This window comes from Micropterus dolomieu, linkage group LG10 (genome assembly GCF_021292245.1).
Source record: "Micropterus dolomieu isolate WLL.071019.BEF.003 ecotype Adirondacks linkage group LG10, ASM2129224v1, whole genome shotgun sequence".
Classification (NCBI taxonomy): Eukaryota; Metazoa; Chordata; class Actinopteri; order Centrarchiformes; family Centrarchidae; genus Micropterus; species Micropterus dolomieu.
The window spans coordinates 9,866,237-9,892,388 of NC_060159.1; the positions used below are offsets into that span (position 1 = coordinate 9,866,237).

At 39.6% G+C, this 26,152-nt stretch overlaps 1 protein-coding gene across 6 annotated transcripts in view; it reads right to left on the minus strand.

Moving 5' to 3' along the window:
* Positions 1 to 26,152, minus strand: part of mdga2a (MAM domain containing glycosylphosphatidylinositol anchor 2a) — a 216,447-nt gene that overhangs the window by 11,856 nt on the left and 178,439 nt on the right. For 3 of the 6 annotated variants that reach the window (XM_046060080.1, XM_046060079.1, XM_046060077.1), the window contains exons 11-14: positions 19,642 to 19,790; positions 13,391 to 13,568; positions 5,035 to 5,055; positions 2,599 to 2,754 (exon numbers count right to left, since the gene is read on the minus strand). In XM_046060080.1, coding sequence (XP_045916036.1) covers positions 2,599 to 2,754; positions 5,035 to 5,055; positions 13,391 to 13,568; positions 19,642 to 19,790 — 504 coding nt within the window. The remainder of the gene's footprint in view (positions 1 to 2,598; positions 2,755 to 5,034; positions 5,056 to 13,390; positions 13,569 to 19,641; positions 19,791 to 26,152) is intronic. The other 3 variants (XM_046060081.1, XM_046060078.1, XM_046060082.1) reach the window with 2 other exon arrangements.

Consider the following 26,152-nt stretch of genomic DNA (forward strand, 5'->3'; position numbering starts at 1 on the left):
AGCCAACATGTAGCCGGATTATTTAAACCACTATCTTCTGAGGTAAAAACCAAAGGTGACCGCAACCCAAATTGTTGGGTAATAGTTTTGTCATTTGCCATTGCTCTCACTCTAGTCTGGCAAACATAGGGGTTTGTTTTAAAGCCCACCATTGTCTGACAGCTCATGTTTTATACCCCCTTAACACATTCCCAGATCTTCACAATTAACCGGGTGAATACAATGTTATCGTTACCTTTAGGACAAATAATCAAAATTACACAAATAAGACTCAAGTTGCAATAAACAAGAATGAACTTTTTTACGCTAATTACCTCAGGACACAAGACAAAGTCACTGTGCCTCATTGGAATTCTGCACAAACAGTGGATGTACCCTTTGATAAATATGAGAGCTTTTGTCAGGCAGTGTTCAGAATGCCAAAACTACTTTCCGACTGCCTACTGATACACCAACTAATTATTTGTCACTGTAAACTCTGAGAAAAGGCGAGTTCTTGTTTATGCTCAGTTGCTTTTTCAGTATGTCTGTGATAGCATGATGGAAATGAAATCTTCCATATTAGAGATAAGGAGCAGGGCTTTCTATGAAGGACTGTTCTAATAGCAATACCCGGGGAAAATCGAGTAACCCCAATAACAGCTACATTAATACTCCCTCTAACATGAACAGCAGTGGTGACGACAGGGAGTCAAACAGCCCTCTGATTGTGCTTGAGCCACATAATCTGAAGCCAATCTCTGCCCTGCCACAGGCACAGGGAAGGTAGGTAGTGAGCGGCTCCACGCCCCTCCAGCCAAAATCAAATGGAACATCTCCCTCAGTTGAATCTCATATCAGATAATTATACGCAAAGAGAAATGGGGCTGGTAATGAAATGCTGGACATTTCGAAACCATTAGGTCATTAAAGCCAATGCATTATTTACCGCTTCAGCTGCTGCTGGTGCCATAGCACCATAATAGGCACTCATATTCTACCACAGATACCTTACATCCTCTGTTTCCTACAAATCCAATTTTGGTCATTTTTTATTAAGTTCTCAAATATGGAATACCTGCATGTGTAACTAACATATTGAATACTAAATACTGTGTTTCTCAGGTTTAGGTACCCATGGTAACAGCAACAGAGACAGAGAAAATAAATCATTGTTAGATTGTGCTGCATCAAGCAATTGGTGACAGAATGAGTACAGCTGAAATCATCTAGTATGCAGTTGGGAACACTTGAGTCTTTCCAACTTATTTCAACATTTCAGAGAAGTGGAACTTTCTGAGTGCATATATTGTATAAAGGTACAACGTATTCATGTTTCAATGCTGCTAATTTTATATCTCCCCATGTAATTTAACAATAACATAATAAACTCACACATTCACACATATACTATTAGCAACTTAGTGGAGTTTCCAATTCAATTCCAGCTTATTTGACACATGTTTGACTGTTGTAAACCCAGTGGTAATTACTTGAGTATTGATCTGTGTCTACTATTAGTAATAAAGATTCACCTAACTGATCACTCATCCAAAGAATCAATTAACTGACCCTTCACTAAGCCCCATTGCGATGCATGTCATGCTTTCCATTCTAGTAGGGCACACATGAGGTTTACAATGATAACAGTTGCAGTTTTACATTCATAGTTATTTTTGAAACAATAGGTCACAAAGACTTAGGTTGACCAAAAAAGAGCTTTCATTTCTAGCCAGTGATCAGCAGACCTTATCAGTGATAGCTAGCTAACTAATTAATGCAACCTCCATGAATTGGTTCAAATGCCGTCGCCGATTTTAAAACAAGAACCCTGTAACCCAGTGTGTCTTAAATATGCACTTGATGGCTACATACAGTACATGATTTCGAGCTAAAAGACTTTTCACGGAAGCAGAAGACATCTTGTGTCCAATTAATTTGCATTATTTTACAATGTGGAAATCCCAAATCAGACAGGAAATGTTATTCAAAGCTGATTGTTTTTATGTGTTTTAAAACATGTCCGGTGATGATCTTTTAAGACCTCTCCCAGCTTCTTAGTATTGTTGTACAGTAAACCAAGAAAACATGTAAGATTGGGCTATTTTTACTTTCCATGATTGGATGTTTACAATTGAAAAACACACAAAGATGAACAAGAACACAATTATATTTATGCTTTTCATGCTTTTTAACAGTATGTTTCAATTTTACAAGAGAAAAGGCTTTGAGGATGATGAACAATGATGAGTTATAGGCTATAGTGTCATCCAGGACCAGCTTCCATACAGCGTGGAAATACTACACAGTGGATGCACCAGTCTTGATAAGAGCTTTTTCTAGAGTAAACTACAACCCTATAAAAGTAAGCTAATAAGCTACTTTGCCTTGGCATTAACGCAAGGTTACTACCTACAGGAGTAAGCTAGTTAGCTGAGAATGCAATCGATTTTTACATTAGAGCAGATAAACACACTGTTTAATCAGTTTCTTACACTTGTACCTACTCTTGTTCTGTTCTGTTTTACTACAGCTAAACTATGATTGAATCACTGTTTAGGGAGGGGTTTAGTGAACTGTCAAGACTTAGGTCAAGGTTAGACTTGTGGAACAACTTACCCTGCTTAGAACCACTGCGGTCACCACTGGGTCCGGTGTTGGGTGTATACTTGGTATCGCGGGTAGCAGCACTATGCCGCGTCCAATCAAAATCATCATTCTTGTCCTGGGTGAACATGCAGATGGGTTCCTCCTCAAAGCTGCAGTGGAACTCTCCTGGTGAGCAACAGAGCAGAACCAGGCTCTTACATTCACATCATTATGAAAGAGTGAGAAGTTATACACTGCCTAGAAGATACCGTATGTGTGCAGTGTGACAACTACTGTATATTTATGAGATTTCCTGGAGTGTGTGTGTGTGTGTCAGGGGGATCTACAACAGCAACATCCTAATTACACCAAATGATCTGGTGAACAGAATCTCTAAATTAGGATGTGACCTCTCGCTGACTGTAGTGCAGATGTCAGTGAGTGTGTTTTGTTTTTCCTTGACAACGACATGCAGTTTAGTTCATTTCAGAAAGGAAGTCTCTGCAGAGAGAGTGCTGCACCCTGAAAATGCCCAGTGACAGAGTGTGTGTGTGTGTGTGTGTGTGTGTGTGTGTGTGTGTGTGTATCAGAACTGGTTATTATTTCAACACCATATCAGCTCACTACTGAAGCATGGTGGATGGGATTCAATAAACACACACAGCCTTAGTAAGTAATATTAAAATACAAATATCATCTGAAAGAGGGTGGAGACACTAAATCATGTTTCTTTTAAAGGTATTTGTGTTGTGACTTTGTAGAAGTTGTATTATGTGCATAAAAAGTAAATCTGTTGAACTGTTCATCATTTTCAATAGCTCTCTTTTGTCATGATTGAAAGTAAAAATGAGTTGATTGTCCTTGGATGTTTTGTAGCGTCTCACTAGTAGGACTCTGTGTAATCAGTTTGTAGAACTGACAGCGCCTCCCTCCTTCCCTGTCACTCTCTATCTTCTCTGAAGTGGGTGTAGAGATATTGGGTGCGCCCTCCCCCCGTTGCCCTCCCTTCTCCTCTGTTGCTCTCCATGCCCCTTTGGCTGCAATTTTTAAACTAGTGGAGTGTGCAGGGAGGGAATGAAGGGAGGGGGTTCGACACCCTTCAAGAAATAAAATAGTAATTGTAACACTAGCACAAGGTTATGATGGGTCAGATGTAGGGGAATGTCTAACAGTAAATATAGGCCTACTAATGAGTAGTTGGAAATCATGCATGTGGGGAACAATCCGCTCAGTTTAATGAAGGGGTAGCCGCAGGATCAGCAGTGTCAAAACCTCAATTTAATCCATGTAACAAACAAAGCAAAACACCTAACCAGAGGACATGGTGCTGCTGAACAGCAGTGTCCTCAAAGAGATAGTAAAAAGGAACATTTAGATTCAGGATGCAGGCATGTGTTCTGATAAATATTCATTGATTTATTAAAAAGTAGCTGGGAGCAGTTTGGAGTGGTGACCTTGAGAGGAGTAGAATCTGCAGCTTTTACTCAGGTAATGGAGGTAACATAGACTGAGGTAGAACGTGGGTGGATGGACCGAGGCAAGCAAGAGGGCAGTGATGCTACGAGGCAGAGAGAGGGAGCGGAAGAGATGGAAAGTGAGAGCAGGAAAGAAAGAAGTGGTGGAGTGGGAGAGCGGAAGAAGGGGCTGGGTTGCAGGCACTCCTGACTCTTCTCCTCATAGGCATGCAGATTTAAATGGAGGTCTGGCTTCTGGCGCTAGACACTAACGCCCCCATCCACTGTGAGCTAAACTAAATGTTTTCGCCTTCTGTGCCCAGGAGCAATAGGAAGATTTGGAGGAGAGGCAGAGGAAGGAGGGAGGAAGAGCAGGCGTGCAGGTAAGATAGCTTCCTTCAGGGATTTGGATAATGATGTTGGTGATTAGGATGTTTGTTATTATGTTGGCAATGTTTGTGTGAACACCCACCAAAATATATATCTATATAAATAAATAAACCACAATACACAAGAGCAAACTGTAGCACAGCAAACAATGATTAAGTGTGGATTCTCAAGGCGTGAATAATGTGAATTTGTAAAGTTTCAACAATGAAATGAGTCACAAATGGAACTAAACATAAAAAAATATAAACACATACGCATGCATAAGTAATGCTCACAAAGCACAGAGCGTGAAAATATACTCATGCACACACAAACACACACACACACACACACACACACACAAAACCACATCTAATGCAAATACACTCTATCCAATATGCACAATGTCCTGCAGAGATTTAAAGCTCTCAACATGTCAAACAGGTTTGCTCAGAAATCCTAAAGCAAGTGTTATTTATCATACTTAATTTAGTACTACTAAATAACACTTGGAAGTGCAGTGTGACATGTTGAGAGTCAGATCTCTATGGGATGTAAGTCTCCCCACAGTTCTCACACTGTGTTACGACAGAAGGAGCTCACTCTCTGGCGAGATATGCTAAGTGAGGTGCACATTACTTACTGAGATGAGGGTTGATGGGAGCTGTGAAAGAGAAACGCCAGGGACAGTCATTAGTACAAAATATCTGAGCCATCTGTAAATATGTGAAACACATATTAAAAGGAAAACATGCACAGAGACACACACAGCTGTACAAGAACACACCCCCCCCCAAAAATGTGGCTGATACAATGTTTTGTGTGCTCTACTATAGGTTACACAGAATACCACACAAGTATGCCCACAGTAGCCGTTGCCATTAACCTTTCGTCCTGCTGTCATCTACAGTTTAGGGACAGGAGCTAATAAAAGTCTACATGTATAAAACTTAAGAGATTGCACACTTTGCTCAGTGTTCTACTGTCATAAATGAAATGAAAGAGGCCCATGGGAAGGTTGGAAATATTGTCTTGTGATATTAAAACACTGGAAGCCTTTTAGAGTGTGTACGCTTTATCTTCGTCAAGCTCTATTGCTTTCACTGTGCACAAACAAAAAGTAACTACATAGCCAAACTACAAGTAGTATTCTGGCACACACAATTTAATGATTACTGAGCAGACAGAAAGAGAGATGTCTGGGATTTAAAGTGGAAAAGGTGACAGCAGTTGTTCTCTGTTATCAAATGTAAAAGATGAAGGGATTAGGAAGACCAGCCTGACCACATTAATAAGCTTATAGCGCAACTGCTTATCATTATTGCCATTTACCAGCATTGCTGATGTTCTTGTTCAAGGTGACTTCCATTTGGAGCACTAAGCCTATTTTATACTTCCATTTAGAAGCCAATAAATCATATAAATGAGTAATACAAGTGTGTCTGCTAATTACTTTCCTGTAACATCCTTGATTCTTTCTGTGTTGTCAAAACCTCCAATATGGAAACTTTGAAATCAAACACTGATGACTTGAGTCCACTGAAATACATGCAAGGCTTCATTTACATTCTGTCTACCTAACCGTGGTTCAATGCTTCCCTCATTGATAATTTAAGAGGCTACTGCCGCAGCAAACACAGAAAGGTCAAGGGTATCACACAGAGTTACAACGAGCCAGTTAGTCGGCACTTCACTTTTTGCAGAGTAAATACCATTTAACCTGCCAAGAAGATTCATGGGCATTTTCATGATCGATTGATGACCGGCTGAATAGATGCGATACATCGGCTTTAGCACAAAACTACATTGCTGTGTGATTTATGAAACCCTGCTGTTCATGGGAGGAATTGATTTTAATCCAACCAATTAAAGTGAGTAATAACAAATCATTCCTACAAAGGAAAATGTGTATTAAAGAGTGGGGGAAGTACTGCGGGGCTGTTGGAATTGGTCTTTTAAAAGGAGAAACTCAAGTAATGATTTCTGTTTATTGCTGTGTGGTTCATGGAAACCTATGTTCACTTGCTATGTGGAAAAAAGAGAAATAAGCACACACACACACACACACAGAACAAACCTTTGCATTTCCAATTTAATCATATAAAACATTCAGTGAACTGCAATGCTCGAGCTGAAGCCTCGTTGTGAGCGGGGCACGAGTGTGGAAAGAACAGGGTGTACGCTCTCTCTCATCACGTATAAAAGAGAGAAAATGTTTTAAATGACAACTTACAGCCTAAGGCCTGTGAAACGGATGCTGAGTTTTTAGACAAAACTCTTTCAGCCCCCCTTCAGCTCGCCGGCTCTTTCCCTCTCAACCTCCCATTTCCTGCAACTCCCCTCACTCCCTCCCCAAGCCTTCCCGCTACCCCTTCTTCCCCCCTTCTTTCTTCCAAGTGGTTATGAAAATATGTTTTCTTGTCAGTATTTTTTTACCTGCAGCCTCCCCAGGCTGGCTCACCGTGCCTTAGTCCAGATGAATGTGTCTACTCAAGCAGTGTCTCTACCCCCACAGAGGAAATCAAGCTGAGCACAGAGCAGGCTCAGAGGCCGCTTTGCTACTGCTGTACATGCACACACTCTCTAAAATACACACACACACACACACTCACAGATTTTACTTCTAATTTAGATGACAGTTTTGGATATGGGTAAATGAATGAGGAATACATTGAGAGTGAGTTATATTGTTGACTCAACCATTTAAAATCACAAATGTTACAGCCCTGTCTTTGAATACTTTTGTAGCTCCTGAAAAGATGAGTGCACACCAAACACTCTCGTCAAAATGCACATGTTGTTAAAGCAGGTGTGAAGAGCCCTCAAGCAAGCTGAAGAAGGCTTTAGAAAATATATTTTACTTATGTCTTAATGCTGCAGCACTCTGTTTTCCCCTCCAGGTAGAAAAGCCTCAAATAATGATCAAGGATGAAATGTAATTTTGATAGTTCTCAAGATAAACAGTCCCAGTGATCATGAAGTGAAGGAACGTGAGTTATTAATGCAGCTCTTTATAAAATTTCTGTTACGACATGTCCTTAACCCACGTATTAGGTGTATGTCCGATTCCTGGTTTCTACTTTTCCAACAAGGACAAAACAAACTGCTTCTTGATGCATGAGTGCCTTCCATCCAAATTGCCTAATTTTGATTGAAACACAAAGTGAGCTCATTGACCGCCAAAGGACAGCAGTCTGTAGAGGCCGTTCTGGATACAAACACTGACTTCATCTTGGCAGGATTCCATGCCCACTGGCCTGCGGCTGTTTTATGAAAACACCAGACAATTCCACGGCTGCAGCCAAGTGTCCTCATAGACAATAGCAGCACATCTTTTTTTTTTACTGACCTCATGCTCATCAAGATTCCCATCCATCATGTTTAGGTGGGCGCCATGATGTTCTGCGAAGGCCCTGAGACAGCTTCACAGCTCCAACTATCAGTTGGAATAATAACAGCGTGGGCAAATGTAATTCAGCAATCTTCTTTTGTCTCATTGACAAAAATAACACGAGCGACATCACACTATTATGTCCTTTAGTCATATTGTGACTCCCTAACAGAGGTTGTAACTGTTGTGCACTGGTCCTGCAGTAACACATACAGACGCATGGACACACCCAAACACAGCCAACACATGTACAATAATTTCCTATGTGTTATCCTTCTCTTGCATCAGTGTGTGTATAACACATTGATGCAAGCAAGGGATTCCTTAATGGATGAGCTTTGCTCTGGTTTAAAAAGTATGTAGAGGATTGAGACAAAAAAAATAAAAAATAAATGCCCTGGGTAAAATATGCTAAAACAAAAAGCTAATGCAATCACATAATTAATAAAAGCCATGAGAGGTGTGCCATATCATATCACTTATGATTATATATTTTATTTAATACAAGTGTATCATATCATCATTTTAATGATACTGCAAAATGTCTTGACCACGTACAGCTGCAAAGCATGGATGAAAGCGAATGTAACATGGCTGCCTAATCTGCTGCTGGTGTAGAAGTAGTTTGGATGCTGAAGGTCAAATCTACAACCAACCGTAATATTTAATAGGTAATATGTAATATGTAAGAGGATGGTTATGGTTTATTTTTTGAACATTTCTGTTTGTATTGTCACACCCTAACAACATTCATTGTTAGGGTGTGACGATAACAGGCTATTTCATCTTCGGCCACCCTCAGAAACCATATGTTGCAAGTGTAACATGTATGCTTTAAAGTGTTGGTTCAATAGCTCGTTTTTTCCAAGGTAAATAAACCATGGCTAATGTTTGCCAAATACTCAAAATGCGATTTATTATGGCCAACAACATTTGAGAACAAGCATATCAGAAAAATAACAAATTAAAATCATAAATCCAAACCCCTGTGGTGTCCCAGTACTTTTTACCCCTCAGTCAGTCAAGTTCATTCTATTGTCTTTCAGTGTACTACCCAGGTAGTGTGTGTCTGTAGGCTTTAAGCCTTAAGCTCTTATCCGTATCCTTGTCTATGTGTATCCTGGTGGGATGATTGAAGAAGCCTGCATGCTGCTCCACACTCTGCAGGGACGACTAGGTGTTGCTGGCTCAATCAGAATCCAAAAAACACAAAACAAAAACCAGCATGCAGCAGAATAGAATCAAATCTTAGTACTGTACAGTATTCTTCTTTAAGTATCAATCCTGTGTCTTTAGTGTAACAGTAAATTATCAGTATTATTGAGCATTAAGGCCTGCAATCTGAACGTAGTCATAGTCACAATCACATTCACAAATCTTAACTCAGAAACTTGCTGTCTTCTTGACATTCATCTCTGATTGTTTTTTTGTTTAGATAGTTTTGATAGATCCACTAGGTAAATTTAACAGTGGCATCGTATCACTTTCCCCTTGCCATATTTCCACAGACAATAGCGCCTGCTGTTAGCAGGCTACATCAACAAGTCACCAGAGAGTCCACACAGACTTAACACATAGAAAACAAAAAATTGCTGCATCAGAAGTCTATTTGGATAACTACAAAATGAAATGAAGCTCCTCAATAATTGTTAATTTGCAAAAGGGAATTCTTAAGTGGGACAGCTCGTGATGTTCTGTTTACACTTGAAGTCTAGAGAGTTTCTGACAAGGTAGAAGGCTTGATCTATGTAAGTTAAGCATTTAGTAAACTAATGTGGGTTATATAAGCTTGAGGCCCAGGTATTTAAGAAAAACAAAACTTTCGGAACTGTGTTTTACTGAGTCCTAAAGTAAACTGACAGTTGAGACAATGACTGAACAAAAGCTCAGACAGACTCACACCTCAGTTATAGCAGGCAATAGAAATCAAGAGAATATTTAGTGGGTTTTGACTTTATAGACGGGCATCTTACTGTTTTTGTCAGTACGAGCTGCACAAAAATGGAAAATTAAGAAACAGCAGCAGTGCTTTACTGTGCCACTGTAAAGGCTGACAGGAAGCTTGAACATTAAATCCTTTTTCCTTTGTCTTGGAGAAAACCAGAGAGAGAGAGAGAGAGAGAGAGAGAGCGCGAGAGAGAGTTATGAGAGGCACCAAACAGATGCTGAGTTTGTCACTGCAGCAAAATTTAAAAGAGTGTCTTTGGAGCTTGGTGACACAACCATCCTTCATCCTACAGCTGGGAACACTATAACCACTTTTGTGTTTTCTTGCCAACTCACAGAAAAGCTGCTACCATCGGCTTTATGTGCATCAGAATGATCGCTTGGCCTATTGGGCAATGATAAGCAAACTCGATCATACTTGGATTTTAGAAGCCTTATGTTAAAACTTTACAGCAGAACAGCAATGTTTGTCCTAGCAGCTTCCAAACAGGCTAGCAGTCATATTTCCTTGGTTTGTTGTTGGTTTTTGTACACAGTCATTTTCAGGGTCGTGGGGAGCCAAAGAGTACTTGCTCTAGTCAAAGGCAGGAAGCATTCATACAAACATACAAGCAAACATAGATGGACAAACAGAGAGAGACTAATACATTCACATTCACCATTGAGGGTTATGTGGAGACTCGTGACCTGTATGTCTTTTTGATTGCTGGAGGAAACTAAAGCAAACACAGGGGAAATGAATACAAACTCCGCACTGCAAGAACAAGGACTAAAGGTGAATTCCCAACCACAACTTTCTAGCTGTGAAGTAACAGTACTAACCACTGATGAAACCATCACATACTTGCAATGACTGAGTTTACACACACGGTCACTTTTTGGCGTACTCTCTTTGGGTTTTTGATAGAAGATTCAAAGGTTTTACATGCTCATAGAATATGAGGCTGCGCTATATGCTGTTTATAAAGGTTGGTTGCAGTAAATCTTTGGTTCTAGTGACAAAGTTTTAAAGAGATAAGCAGTGTGTCCCAATTCCACACTACATGCTCAGTATTATACTAAGTACCAATTGTGTAGTACACAAAAAAATCAACATACTTAACAACATACTCCTCCGTTTGCTTTGCACATTGCATTGCGGGAGAGTAGTGTACATCAACAGCACACTCACAAAATCTGTGTTGCATACTAACTGTTTTAGAGTATACTAATTTTGACATCAGTTGCTTTAGTCATGCTTAGCAATCACTGGCTCATTCACCATCTGCTTGGCTACCAGCTGACCAGTAACGCCCAATCATATTCATTCATGTGTACAGCGATGTACAGCCATTATAATATCACACTAATGACTATTACTCTGCTCAGTACTCAGAACTCCTTCCAACATTGTTTGCTGCTGCAGCTAGCTTTTAGTATTGTGGTTTTAACAAAAAAAAATGCTCATGCACAGTTTGTGTTTTTTGTGGGTGGATTTATTCTCCCAGCAGAATCCTTGCTGCTGCTCAGATTGTTTGAGAGCTCCCTTAAACAGCAGAGCAATTTCCGCCAAATCTAACTGCATAACCATTTGCTGGTCTGTTTTTTTGACATGTATCTGACTTAAACTGAAGTTTGCCTGTTAGTAATGAATGTGCTAAATATAGGAGGCTCTGTAGAAAAGAAGTGTCTCTGGTCCAAGTATAAGAATAATTGGGTTTCTCTTTCTTCCAAGAAAACATTGCATTATTTCTCCCAGAGATAGATAGAAGAGATAGAATAAAGCCCAAATGTAAGATATGATAAGATAAGATAAGACACCTTATAGTAAACACACTGATTATGAACAAAATATACCACAACATAATTTAAAAATCTAAATTTCAGTTCACTGTAAACCTGTAAAACCATAAAACTTACGGACGGCAAACAGGTCACTGTTCCCCAGTGAGAGTGAAAGGGAAGCGATAATGGAGATGATCATGGACCGTATATCACATATTATGGGACACGTTGTCTGAGCAGAGTGGAGTGGATTCTGCTCAGACCTACATTAGGCTGCTACAGTGATGCTCTGCTGTGTGTGGGAGAACAGAGCAGCCCTAGAGTGATAATTAGTCCAGTCTCTTGTTGGGCAGACGATTCGCACATCAGCATTGGCTCTCTTCTTTCCTTTTCTTTTCTTTTACTTTGTTTCTCTGTACATAATCACCCATCCCTCGTCCCAACTTGGCTGTCTCAATCTCTCCTTCTGTGCCTCTCTCTGTCTTAATTAGCCTCAATTCTCTGTGCTTCACTTTGATTGGATTCAATTCGATTCAGTACAACTGAATTCAATTCAAGGTTTAGCAGAGACCACACAATACCACAGTAAGCACTAAAAAAATAACAGCAGAGATAGTTTATCTGTGTCTCTCTCTACCCCAATTCTCTTTTCAACAGCCATGATGAGCTGCAGTGAAACTGAATAATTCACAACTGCAGCAGCACCACTCAGGAAGACCTCAGCAGTCAGTGATAGACAGAAAACAGTCAGCCAGTTTGTTTCTGAAAATGCACATCTCAAGTACCTGTGCATCTGTTCACTGGCAGTGCTGTGCCTACTGTGGATACTAATGTAGCTTTTGTATTTCAGCCAGTATGCCGTCCCACAGGCTGGAGACTGTACCTCCTTTTGCAAGCTGTGACTTAATTCTGTAGAGAAATACAGTGTGTTTTGATGTATTCTCGCTGGCCTGACCAGGCTAGCGTGCCATCTTCATGATCCCTCTGGCTGCTATACTATTACTACAGTCCTGGTTCAAAACCTACATCAACCAAACATTGTGACAGAAGTAAACATGTTATTGTGCTCTCTGGTTCTGGGGGTGTATCATGTTAGAGGAGTCATGCAAAGTAAAGCAAAACCCAAACTACATTTTAGATTTATCTGCTTTGATGATCTGGCTTGTAGAGAAACATCAAGTCAGTCTTTGCCCCAGTCCAGGATACACCTGACTCAAGCAATACATAAAGGTTACGAGTAAGACTTGATCAGTATGGCTGCCCCGTAACAGTTGACTAGTTTTCATTGGTCAGTTGTGAGACCCAGCAGTGAATGACTGAATAAATAATGTGCTTCTGATACCCCTCAAAATATATTTGTTTAAATAATTACATTAATATCATAAAAGTGCTACGGCTAATGACTGGAACTAACAACTATTAGCTGACATAAGGTCAGCCCTAATAAATAGTCAGTTGAGCAGCATTCACTCAAACTAGCAAAGAAGCAAAACAAGCTGATTTCAAGGAGTCCTCTGATGACTGAATGTGTTAGATGCAAATCGAATAATTTTAATGAGTTCACTTTTTACTGGTCCTTCCTCATACATATCATGCATGATACATCATCATCATAATCATCAGAATGATTGGTGATACGAGAGTAAACTTTTGATATCCTTTTGATATCAGCAGCACAAACTTGAGTATTTTTGAATTAACTGAAGGATAACATTGCCAGCTGTTGCTGTAATTCTTTCACCTGCGAAACCACATTTTCGCAGGTGACCACAAGTTGTTTCTCCCCTTCCCTGTTTTTCTCTATAATGTGAACACATTAAAATACTGAAGGATGAGTAGACTGATTACTGTCCTCCAAAAAGACATCCCTAGAATCAATACAGTATACAGCACTCACCGCTGTAAGTGACAATCCGGATGGTGGAGTCGCCCTCTCCAAAACGAGTGATGGGAGTGAGGCGCACCTCGTAGGATTCTGGCTTTATGAGCTCAGTCAGGTTGTGTGTCATGAGCTCTCCTTTGTTGATTGTTCCGTCCACAGGGATCTCCTGCTCCCACCATCGCTGTAACCCCATCTGGATGGGAGGAGGAACCACAACAGGTTCAGATTATTGAAAATCATTGTTTCTGTACTTATACAAACACACAGATATGTTATACATGACAGACCCACAAAAAGCATTTGAAACATTAACCATATTCTGCTACTTAAAAATTTGTCATGGGTTTGTATCCCATTAGAATTAAAGTGTTTTGATTCATATTTTACCGATAAAAAGTTAAGGAACAAAGTTATCCTATAACCTGCCTGTAACATGGAGTTCCGCAGGAAAGTGTTTTATGCCTCCTGCTGTCTGTTGTGTGTGAATGGCCTATTTGGTTTCTCATAGAATGAGAATTCCTAAGTAAGGATTTCAGTAAGATCTAGGAATAATTTACAGACAATAAGCTGTCTCTTTTATTTGGATCAAACCCTAGCTAATCAAGTTCAACAAGTTTGGACTTTTTCCTGCCGAACCCTCTTATAGAGACAACAAAACTATGTTTTGGGGAAGAAAAGCTCATTCAATTGATAAAGAAAGTCTAAGACTGTTTGCTAAATCTCTTGTTCTGTGCTGCTTTGATTAATCACTCTGTTCATGGTTTGAAGGTCCGGGAAAAACACCTCAGTTTAACTACAGATCTCTTAGAACAGGTTGTTTTGGATTTGGAAGGGCAAATGTTGACAAAAGTCCCTTCCAACTGCTAGGGTGGTCAGATAGGTAAAGCTGTACAACTACAAGTCAGTGAGGTCCCTGAGCATCTCAAAGACTGCCATTTTAAAGTACTGAGAACTCATTCCCACCAGTCTAGAGAGGTTCTGTGTTGGCAGGAGTTGGAACAAGCAACCATTGCACATTAAAAGTAACCACTACAATTTTAAGCGGCTATAATCAATAGTTTTATATCAACAATGGATCAACTGACTACTTGTATGTGAAAGGGGACACTCGTAGTGCCAACCACAGAACAATTCGTTTTCCTGCAGTTCCCCTCAGCTCTATGAAGCTTTAAAGCGAGTTTCAGTACATTTTTTTGTTTTTATGACTCGCAACTCCACAGTTTTGGATGTTTAATCAAACATCATTCATGGAATTACCAAGTATCAATGAAAACATGGAAGACACTGATCTTGGAAACAAATGCGTACATGACCACAGCAAATATGTATTCCCTCCACAATCAGTGTAGGATGTTCCATCTCATCTGCCAATTAACCTTGTCTATAGGCATTTGTATGATCCACCAACATTAAATGTTGCACAACAAAAACATTTATTTTCTCTGTAAAGTGTTGACAGCTAGCTGCTCATTATCCATATTTACTTTCAAAGCTGCTCCCAGTCTTTGAATTCAAGGGCTGCTATTAGCAAGCAGCAGAGATATTCTTATATTTATAATTTTTCCCATTAAATATATTCTTCAGTCTGCATTACTGTATTCGCAATACAGGTATGTTGCGAGTACAGTACGGACAACACCTTTGTACTCTGCATATGATTGCCTCATTCTTCTAAAGTTTTACTTTAATGATTTTCAAAAATGTTTTGCAATCCCTTAATACAGAGACCTTGAACTGACAGGAATTTTATATCGCGTCTTTGCACAATGCAAAGCACACAACTGAATCTGTTTTAAGGTGACTAAGCTCAGGTAAAACTATCTCACGCTTTTCATGTCTTGTGATACAATAAAGCCCCTCCGAAATTCAAAGAAACAAAATGAGGCCTTGTTGCTGAAGTTGCTGGGGGCAATGAGAAGAGAAGTAGGGTACATTTTATCCTTGAGAATCAGTTTAAGGGGAAGAGCTGCACAAAGACAAGTTACAGATTCTGCATCACAATTAGTGACTTTACATGCCCTTCTCAGTCAAAGGAAAAGAGGAAGTGTGTTACTAGCAAAGAGAGACAGTGAAGGTGTGATAGCAGTGAAGCAGAATCAGCGTGCGTGTGTGTGTGTATGAGAGAACAATACCAATTAAGTAATTACATGGAGCCTGATGATCCACAATTATGGGGCGCAAGTTTTTATCACCATTAGTTTGCAGGTAAATAGAGTGTTTTGTCTGTCACTGGTAATTGCAGAGAGAGCACTTGTCCCTTCCTATCCTTTGAAATTTTTACCTATCCTCTATGTACAAAGGCATGGCAGTTAATTGCCATACATTACACATTGATGGCTTGAAAGTGTGTGTGTGTGTGTGTGTGTGTGTGTGTGTGTGTGTGTGCACATGTGATATTTTTAATAAGAGTGAAAACAACCTTTCTATGCAAATAGAAAATGTAATGTAAAATTAAAATGGTGACAAAGAAGTACATCTGCTGTTTCCAACCAGAGACTCACTAAAAACGTCTGTAGATTGGTGGTGAGGGGTTTGCAGATGACAAAGAGAACAATCTGCAGTCATAGGCAGTTGAATGTGTATATAACCATAAACCGTAAAGTTTGTGTAACGTGCTGATGCAAATGTGTGCATCTATCTATCTATCTATCCATGTATCTATGCTGACAACAGTTTCTATAGTGTCATTTAATGCACCTATCCTAACAAATCAGTTTTAAGCAATGGTGCCTATGCAAATTGACGGCTTTGACCATTTTACCAAATTTACCTCGGCAGGGAGATTGTGTTTTCAGTGCTGTTTTTTTGTTTGCCTGTCAGCAGGATTATGGAAAACCTACTGATCAGATGAAACCTGGCGGAAGAGTGTAGCATGGTCCAAGGAAAAACCCAATCCATGTCGGAGCAGATCCAAATCATAGGGCAGATACACCAATTATTTTTCACTTTCATTAACATTGAGAGATAGGATGATTGTCTATAGCAAAATGAAATTAATTTGCATAAGCTGCATCATTCATGTTTCACAATCACTGGCTTATTTATCAGCTGCTTGGCTCCTAGCTCACTCGTTGCATCCAGTCATATTCATGCAGGTGTACAGTGTTAGTTTACTGATATGCTCCCTCCACCACCCAGAGATCCTACTTATGTGCCATATTTTGGCATTGTTGATTTGTTGATGTTGTGTAATAGACAGTACTGTATAGGTCTCATAAAAGAAAATGCCAGATTGTAATGGGAGCACCATGTCAATTTACTTTGAGAATGAGAATGTCTTGGGGTTTGTATGTTACTTCATTATTGTTCTCAAAAGTGGTTGTGTAATACCATGAATGTAAACAAAAGCAGTAAAAAAGATATATATGTGTAGCTATATTTCAGTTTTGGAGATAGGTGTCAGATTTAAAAACATTTAATTGGGAAAAGAATGGCTAATAGGGGACCAATTTGTGTATGTGTATGTGTCCCAAAGCTCCAGGCAGATGGAGTCCTTAAATGCTAGTCTTGGCAGGCACTGCCTCCAAACAACAAGTGGAAGCAAATAGTTCAGTTTTTTCCATATCAAAAAGGAAGTGTGCTTAAATGTGCAAATCAAATCAAACTTGAGATGTTGATTGATAAAAACATTTAACTTTTCAGGTGTTTTGAATCATACACAAACTTATTGGCTTATGGATTTTGCACCTTTGTTTTGATTCCCATTAATGTTCACTGAATCCCCGCGTCCAATTAAGGTTTCTGTTTACATCCCATTACCTTTCATTCTCCACATTTTCCCCACAGAGGCAGAGTGCCATATTGATTCAATTTCATTTGATTGCGGCAGTAGTTCATGGGGGTTTTTATGGCAACTTTAAAAAACAGCAGGATTGATCAAAGCAATTGCAGGAGCCAAATGAAACACAGGAATAATCAAAAGTGATGATGTAATGTTAGACGAGCACTGATCTACAGTAGATTGCCGGCATGCAATTAGTATGGCTCCTATTCATCTGCTTGCACATCCTGACTTGACAGATCAATTGAAAAAGACGAAAGAGGGGGAGGAGGAGGAAGAGATAAAGCAACAGGCAGAAGAACGAGTTGCAAGATGGCAAGATGTGGGTTGAAAAAGTTATCTTACGGAGGTGGGAGTTGGGTAAATCAAGTTTCCGGACAGCAGAAAAGGTTCTTTAGTAGCCGGCTACAGTATCAAAACAAGGGCAGATGTCACACCTTTCCATTGTATCCTTGACAGTCATAGTGATTTGTGTTTTGTGATTCTCGCATGCCTTTCAGCTAGAGCTTAATTCCCATTTCCCCTTCAGCCAGACTGTCTCTCACGAGGGCACTGGACGATAACACAGAGCAATCCATTACAAAGGCATAAGGTCTACTAGCTCTTAGTATTAATTCAAAAGTAGCGATAATTCTCCTGGAATAGCAGGGGAGCTGCTGCTGGATCTATAACTAGATCGAAGTGGTGTAGTCCACGTGCCGAAGCTTTCTTTCTTTCCAGTGGTATCTTTCTTTTTTTAATCATTCATTTATTTACAAAAGGAGTCTCTCCTCCTACTCATTTCTCTCTCCTTCTCTCTCATTTCCTCTTGCTCACTGCCTTGACATTTTTGCCTCTTTCCTTCATCACAAAAAGACATTTAAAAAAAAAAATTCTCATTATCAGTCTAAATCAATACTCAAAGCTGAGACTCAATCAATCACAGAGGGTATACTGTATAGCAAACCCAGTGAAAAAGTCTGAATTTTCCCTACAGCAAAGAATCTCTTTAATCTAAGACAATGGAAGATTGTTTTTTATGCCTCGCAGGAAAGAAATAATGGTCACAAAATGTACCCTCTTGAGATATCAAGGCAAGAAGGTGGAAAGAAATGAATTTGCCCAAACACTGATTGTCTGCTGAAATAAACTGGGGTAGTGAAGTTCTCTCTTTTAATAAACAAATGCAGAAAAGGTTGAAATGTTAATGTGATTTCTGAATTGCCATGGGTCAGTTCTACAACAGCATGCAGACATTATAATCAGTTCAAAAACTGTGTGCACGACCAGCTGAAAAGAGGAAAAGCAAATGTATATTCCTGGCAAGTTTTCAGACAAACGCCTGGCAAGCGCAAACATGGGCTCTGCAAGCACAACATCATTTATTACCAAAAGACCAACTGAGATTGTTGACAGAAAAATCATTGCTACACAAACATAACTGGTTTAGAATGTGTTTTCAAGCTTCAATTCCTTGAGGGTGTAGTGTGAAACAAACATGAAATTATATTATTCATTGCAAACACAACTGTCAGGGCATGCCTGCTAATTCTGAGCAGAACTGAGATGGATTTAGCATTGCAGCATGTGCTACAGCCTTTTGATATATGCTGTTTTTTATTAAACAGGGTCCTGAATGGTGGCTCAGCCCTGCAATGCAAAGGCAATGTTAAACTGAAAACATGGGGATTGTTAATGGAGCAAGTTCACTATTTCAAACTGTATGTAAACTGAAGGAGGTGCCACACATGCTGCTGTAAATAATAAAAAAAACCAAAAGTGCTCCACACTGCCATAAGGGGGGTGGGGGTGTAGGGGGGGACGGAAGGTACACATTGATTGCCACAGAGAGAAAATGTAACCATGTCATCCATCAGTGCTGCCAGCCTGTCATCTGTGAAGTTTACTTGAGAAGCAGGGAAAAACTGGAACTATGCTTGCTCTTTCTCTCTGTGGGGTTTCCTTCTACTCCTCTGACTGAGCTTCTGATGGAGAGCACAAAACAGAAGCAATTCGTGAAAACCACAGAACTCATTCAAACGACTGCCCTTGACAGGTTCTTAGTCATCCTGCCCGGCCCACAGAGGCTCATTCACATCCCCAAATACTGCAGAATAAGACAGACAATGAAGATTTGGCGCTGTCAAACTGAATTCAACAAGCACAAGCTGTGCAAACACGTCTATCAGATGTTTAAATTGGCAGTGAGAAAGGTTTCTTCAGCCCCATGGCACAAACGACTCTAATTAATTTAAGAGGGGTCAAAACGAGGCTGACCATTACCAATGACTCAGCGATTGTTCTATCAGGAGCCAACATTTCTGGCTTTTAATACTCATATTCTAGCTGTAACAAAAGCTCCCTCAGAACAGAGTTCTGTGGGACTGAATAACACTTTTTCAATGCAACAAGCACTTCAGTGATGCACCCAACGGTTAAACATAGAGAAAGAGAACAAATCAGTATGCAGGAGGGTGCTCAGATTGATAACTCTTAGTCATCCTACCTGTCTGATGCCTAGTCTGTAGGCGACAATGCGGTCCACAGCGTTGGGGTTCATCTGGGTCCACTGGAGCTTGAAGCCGTAGACTCTGGGCCTGTTCTGCCACAGAGGACTGTAGGTATCATAGTAGAACTCTGGGGGGTAGGCCTTGCCTGGACAGAAAGCAGATTGATAATTACACTTAACGCTTTAATGCTCATTTACAATGAAAAAACACTAAGCCTACTAACCACATGGAATTTTATGGTTCCTGCAAACCAGGCATAAACACTTAATGTCAAACTGTCATACACATAACACAATAAGACTTGCCAATGACTCTTTTTTAAGTGGGGGACTAAAAAGAATAATTCATATTGCTGCTATGGAGACTTACAGCCCAATGATCAGCATTGTCAATGCCTCAAAGTATGTATATCACTCCTCCGTGTATGTTTTTAATGAACTTAATGAACTCACAGACACATTGGTAGAATGAATTTCATGGCAGATTCGGTAAAAGGTCTGATCTTAAAGTGGTCATATTATGCTCATTTTCAGGGTTATCATTTTATTTAGGGGTTGTACCAGAACAGGTTTACATGGTATCATTTTCAAAAAACACCATATTTTTGTCCTTCTGCACATTGCTGCAGCTCCTCTGTCAACCCTATGTGTTGGAGGCTCCGTTTTAGCTACAGAGCGAAGCATCTCACTTCTATTTGATCTTTGTTGGGAGTTGCACATGTGCAGTACTGGGTTAAGGACTACTAGCCAATCAGAAGCAGAGTAGAGTGGGTCCTGAGAAGCTGGTAACCCCGGCTTTGGTTCAGCTGTACATGTTCCCGAAATAGCTTAGCAACCTAGACTGGAGCCAGAGTTTCAGAGTGGTGAGTTATTAATTTGTAACAAATTGATCTTTCATAGGTAAAGATTTCACTGTGTCTCTACATCACAGTAACAACTTTGTCCATTGACTGCCTGAAGGATACAGTAGGTCAGGGGGGTGGGGGTGAGGGGGACGCAGCAAGTGGATGTCTTGTCACTGTGTATGCTGCAGCTAAAGGCTTGTGCAGACTACTACCGATGGCCGGGCTGTTCACACTACACAACTTGCGGTCTTGTGACGGGAGTCTTGAAGTCATTGTGGCGTTCACACTACGTGACTGGTCTCCAAACCACGTTTTGTCAAGAAAACACACGTGAAATGTGAAACGGGAAATGACGCGAACCTACAGACAAAACAGCTGTTGTTTGTTATTATAAAGATAGAAATTATAAAAACAAAGAATATGTGTGAAAGAATGGATTAGCACACTCAGGTAGCAGGGTCTGTCTGAGCTACAGAGAGCTGAGGGAAGTAAAAAGTGTTTTGTGGTGAAAAGTAGCTGCCTGCTCTGCCAGCTGCCTGCTCTCATTGGCTGGATGTGGATGTCGAGTCGGCCGACTCTTCCAGATATTTGGCATGCTAGATATCTGGCAGACGTCAGCGATGTGTCAGAAATGTGTCGGGAAGCCGTTGTGATATGTCGTTAAGTAGTTCACACATAACGACTGGCGACCAACGATCAACCACTGATTTCCGATCTTAGCCTGACGTTTGCCAAAATCGTGGAATGTGAACTAGGCTTAAGTGTGTTTCTCCACCAGTGTTTTTGAGGGCCTGCCTGACTACCCGCTAGGCGAGCATTATGGCACGTGTTACAAAGTGACGTGGCTAGAAAGTAAAGGCTGGACTACAATCAAGCTGTTTTCAAGACCGTTCAGGAGCTTTTCTGTGGGAGATGGTAACTCCTTTTGGGGTGAACTTGAGCTTTCTCACTCGCAAAACTAGTACATGCACAAAAAAGATATATAACTCAATAAAGGAAAGGGAAAAAGCTAAAAAGCACAATATGACCTTTTTAAAGCATTTGCATGATTTTATAGTGAGCAAGTATGAATGTAATTGGTAAACAAATAGATAAAAAGTACTTGTTTTTATTTTGAAAGGTCAGTGCAATTAGGATTGTATTAGTATTTAGTGAAACACATGAGAATTCTGTACTGTAATTTTTTGAACATCGCTAGATTACAATTATAATTATTTGATCTCAGTTCTTGGCTTGTATTTTATGTATTGCAGGCAAGCTCTGCCCTGCTGCACTGATGTATTTTGCACACCAGGCAGCCATGCTAAATGTAAACCTGTAATTGGTTCATTTGTTGACTTGAGACTTCTATAAAGCCAAAAAGAGAGCTGAATTAGCATGATACAGATGAACAGTGTCTTCACTATGTTCTATTTTTATCTACTCTGTATGGTATTCCTTGTTGCTGCTATGACTGATTTTTTCCTCCAAGATCATTAAAGTTTCATCTTATGTTACATGACATAGAGCACTTTCATGGCTTTGAATCAAAGCATGTCCCACATTGTAGTATGTCTCATCAACTACACAGCTCACTGAACACTTAATCATCACAGCATAACATCAAGTTAGTTAAACTTCAGGAATATCAATCTGTCCAGTTAGGAAGCATAAGCGATTTTGAAGCAAAATCACTCGTTTTGGTGCAAATTAAAAAGTGACAGATGCACTGGAGAGAGGCAAAAGCAAGACAACCCCAAAAAAGACAATGGTTTTGCGGGTGGTGTCTACAGGCAATTGCTCTGTCCTTATCCTTCCAGACTGACTGTTCACTAGTTTTGCGTTTTGCTAGTGTCCTTGTCACTGCTTCCTTAAATGTCCATCCCATGCAATGGCAGATCCTGAGTGCTAAATGTCTGTATACTCAAAACCACTCCTCAGAAAAAAAATTATTTCATACAGGTGGACTACCACAGAGCTCCTCTCGAACCTTTTCTTTCAATAATACGGTTTGCTTTCTTGGAATCTGTAAATATTCATTTTTTTCTAGTAATCGTGTCAAGAACAGAAGAAATCTTTCAAGTTTTCAGATTTCCAGTCATTCTGCAAATGGATTTCTGACAGCTGAAGTAGGAGCTGGCAGAACATTGTATTTTAATCAAGATCTAGAAACAAGCTTACAGAATGACCTTCGAAGCAAAGAATAGCAATTCACCCTCTGTCCCTCTGCTATTTGAGCTTGTTTATTGAAGGATGACAATACCCAAGGCAGATGATTTTTAATAGCCATGGAAAAGAGCGTAGAGCAGCCATTGTTATCTCTAACAAAAGCAGCACTGGGATGTGATGCACCCGTGTGGAGATGCAGCAAGTAGTTGGTGTATGTCAGGCAACTGGATAAACCTGCCAAGTTCTGGATCTCTCTCTTGGCGTCTTGGCTTCTTGGTTTTCCTTTGATTGGATTCTATGTATGACACTCAGAGAAGGTCAGTTTGTGATGGTCATCATTTGTCTGGTTTCAAGTCCCTGCTTACATTATAGAGTTAGCTAGTGGCACTGGACATGGATACTGTAAAAACTGATGCTTTCTTGAGATATTATTAAAATGATAAGAAACAAGGACAGGGCCTTGTCAAACCAGCATTTAAAGAGGGGGAAAATTTTAAGAGAATCAATTTGAATGGAGTCACCGCAATTAGTCGATTTGGTTGTGGGTGAATTTGTGCCTTTGACCAACAGCAAACAGTCTTGACAGTGGTGACATTTGAGGAAAGTGAGAGCTAGAGAGTACAAAATGCAGACAGCAGCGAGACTTATTAGCTGTGTTGCATCCACATTTATTTAAACCTCCTCTATCAGAGTATAAACTGCTCCACAAAAAAATTATGGTTTGTGGACAGTTGTGAGACAGCAAGTGATGGTAGAAATGTGTCATTGAAAATTTTAAACTAACTTATCTAGTTAAGCTTGTTATCAAGATTTCAAACCCAAAGACATCGCTGAGCCACTTTCTGGTGTGGTTAATGTTGGTGATGTTGAGTATTTTTTCTTATTGTCAACAAATCCAATGGAAATACCAAAACCAACAATGGTTCTGCTATCAGGCTTTGGCTGTGTAGCCAACAGCTTGTTCTTTTGTTATCAGACCTCATTTGTTGCCCAAAAACACATTGTTGTTTTTGGTCTTTCAGTGGGATTTGTTGACAGTAAGACACATATAGAGTAAAGCCAGCCTTATGTTTTAATAATTCATATGATGATTCATATGAAGACAATCGCTGCTAGGGCAGTCTGAGTGTTCACTCAGCTGTAATGTCATGCAACATTAGCTGTAACTGATGTCAGATGCCAAACGTATGTATTGTTTTGAGATGAAATCTATACCTCAACAAGCAAAACAATATGGGACAAACACTGCTGAAATGTTAAGTAGACAGGAGAAAGCATAATCCATAACACACTGGCAAATTTCATAATTTCTTTGATTGCATTGTACCCCAGTTAAGCTGTAAACACATGCACTTCAGATATAATCATTTCAATTTAAATAAATCAAAAGCAGCGAGGTGCCTTTGCAGGAGGAAAAAACAAACAAGATTAGCGGTTTCTTTCAGCTTCTGACTGGTTTGATCAATTCTCATAATCGTCCATGATAATAAGTCAAAATCAACACTGAGGGCATTTTGTACTGCATTTTAGAAGATAAATCAGGTTAATTATGCTTTGGGCAGCCTACTGCAGATCACTTGGCCTTCATATGGATAAAGCTATTTAAAATACAATATTCTAATCTGGGGGAAAGGAACACACATTTATCAGCCAGATAAAATCATTCCGAGAGAAAGAAAAAAACAGGGAAAGCAAGAGAAATACTGTTAATTTAATAATTTAGTATATTTTATGTTCTGCCTTTTATGTTGATGAAATAAATGATACTCAAAATGTTAAGGTTAGTTTACAACAAGTTGAACCTTTCTGTTTTATAACCGATATATATATATATAACACAAAGAACATTGAGATGCTAATGCAACAAGAAAAACTCCAAACAAAAAAATTAAATATACTGTCTGCACTTCACTTGGCAGTGTTTTGCTGTATAGAGCCAGCTGTGTTAACAGCATACTGTACAATAAATGTTACATAAGCCAGCCTGGCAGATACTGTCAGTTTTGTTCATGCAGTTTATACTGTACAGCAAAGCTGATAAAGGAATGAATACGTTGTCTTTTGCAATAGAGCAAAGGCAGGAGGTTCAAGTGCACATTACACTCATTTAGTTGAAGTGTTTTGTACTAATCCATTACATCAATTGTATGTCTTATATTGACAAAAATCTTTAAAAGTAAATGTCTTAAATTTCATTTAGTGCAAAAGTAGCGACACTGTCACAAACTCACTGGTGTATTGTTGTCTTTTATTCAAATATACAATGCAATGTAATGAAGCGAAATAGCCCTCACTCCTAATAAATTACGTGTGATGAAGCACATTACCTAACCCACACTGCTTGAAACAGATAACCCTGGGTGGGAGACATCAAACATAAAGTAAAGAAGGCTTAATTGATTCTTTAAAATCCTGTTTATAACAGCAGAACCAATGCAATGACTCATAACTGCTCAGCAAAACCCTTCAGGCAAGAAGTTGACCTTGTTTGCAGACTTCCTTTTCATTTTTTAAGGGTTTATGAACACGTTTTCTTCTTCGGAAAAACACTTTGTCCCACCATATGGTAAGCGTTTCTATATGGTGCTGGGCTGATGTGTGATGTAGGTTTTTGTGGTAGAAATGACGCTTGCATATGGAAGCACAGCTGGCCGAGACAAACGCAACACCGATGCACGAAGAGCTAACTGACTCTAGGGAAAAGACACTAGAGACATTAGAAGACTCTTTGATAATTGCCTGGTTGTATCCTTCTGGGATAGAGAATGCAATCTCTCTTGGGTTTATTTTTCTTTCAGGGAAATGAGTAACTTGATTAACTTGAGTAACTTCCTTCCTTACAATTCAGCTAATTCTTCCTCAACTTCCTCCCTCCTCACCTAACCCACTTAATAAAATCCACAAAATAAAACATATTAAAAAGAGAAAGTTTTCTAATTGTTGATCTTATGAACTGAATTTTGTTTGTATTGACCCATGGTGACTTCTGATATTATCATTCTTGGTCAGTGTTAATGGCAGGCTGCTCTTGAGTGACTAATCCAGGGATATTGTATTGCTATAAAAGAAGCAGAAACACAAAAATAGGTCAGGAAATGAAAAAAAACAAAAGGACAGAAAAATAGCAGAACAGATTGCGTCTGTCCTTCAAGTCTGACAGACTTTCACAGTCTGATCACAGATAACATTATTCTTATGCTGCCTTTTAACTCTGACCATGTAATGTCAGTTGTTACTACCTAAAGGATCCATCAACGTCAGTATGTCTCTTTGAGTTGCGGAAAGTTATCAACATCATACACCATCTACTGCAGGGGTAAAGTTTAACCCAGGTGAACTGGGCATAAATTATAAAGGCAGAAAACTGAGTTACCAAAAACCATGTATTGAACTTAAAGCAAAGGCACAAATGTTCAGGAGAGACCAACACTGATAGGGTTTATAAACCCCTCAGATAGAGGAATATACAAGGTTTGAAGGTAAAATCTATTTCGTGTTTTTATTTAACTGGAAGA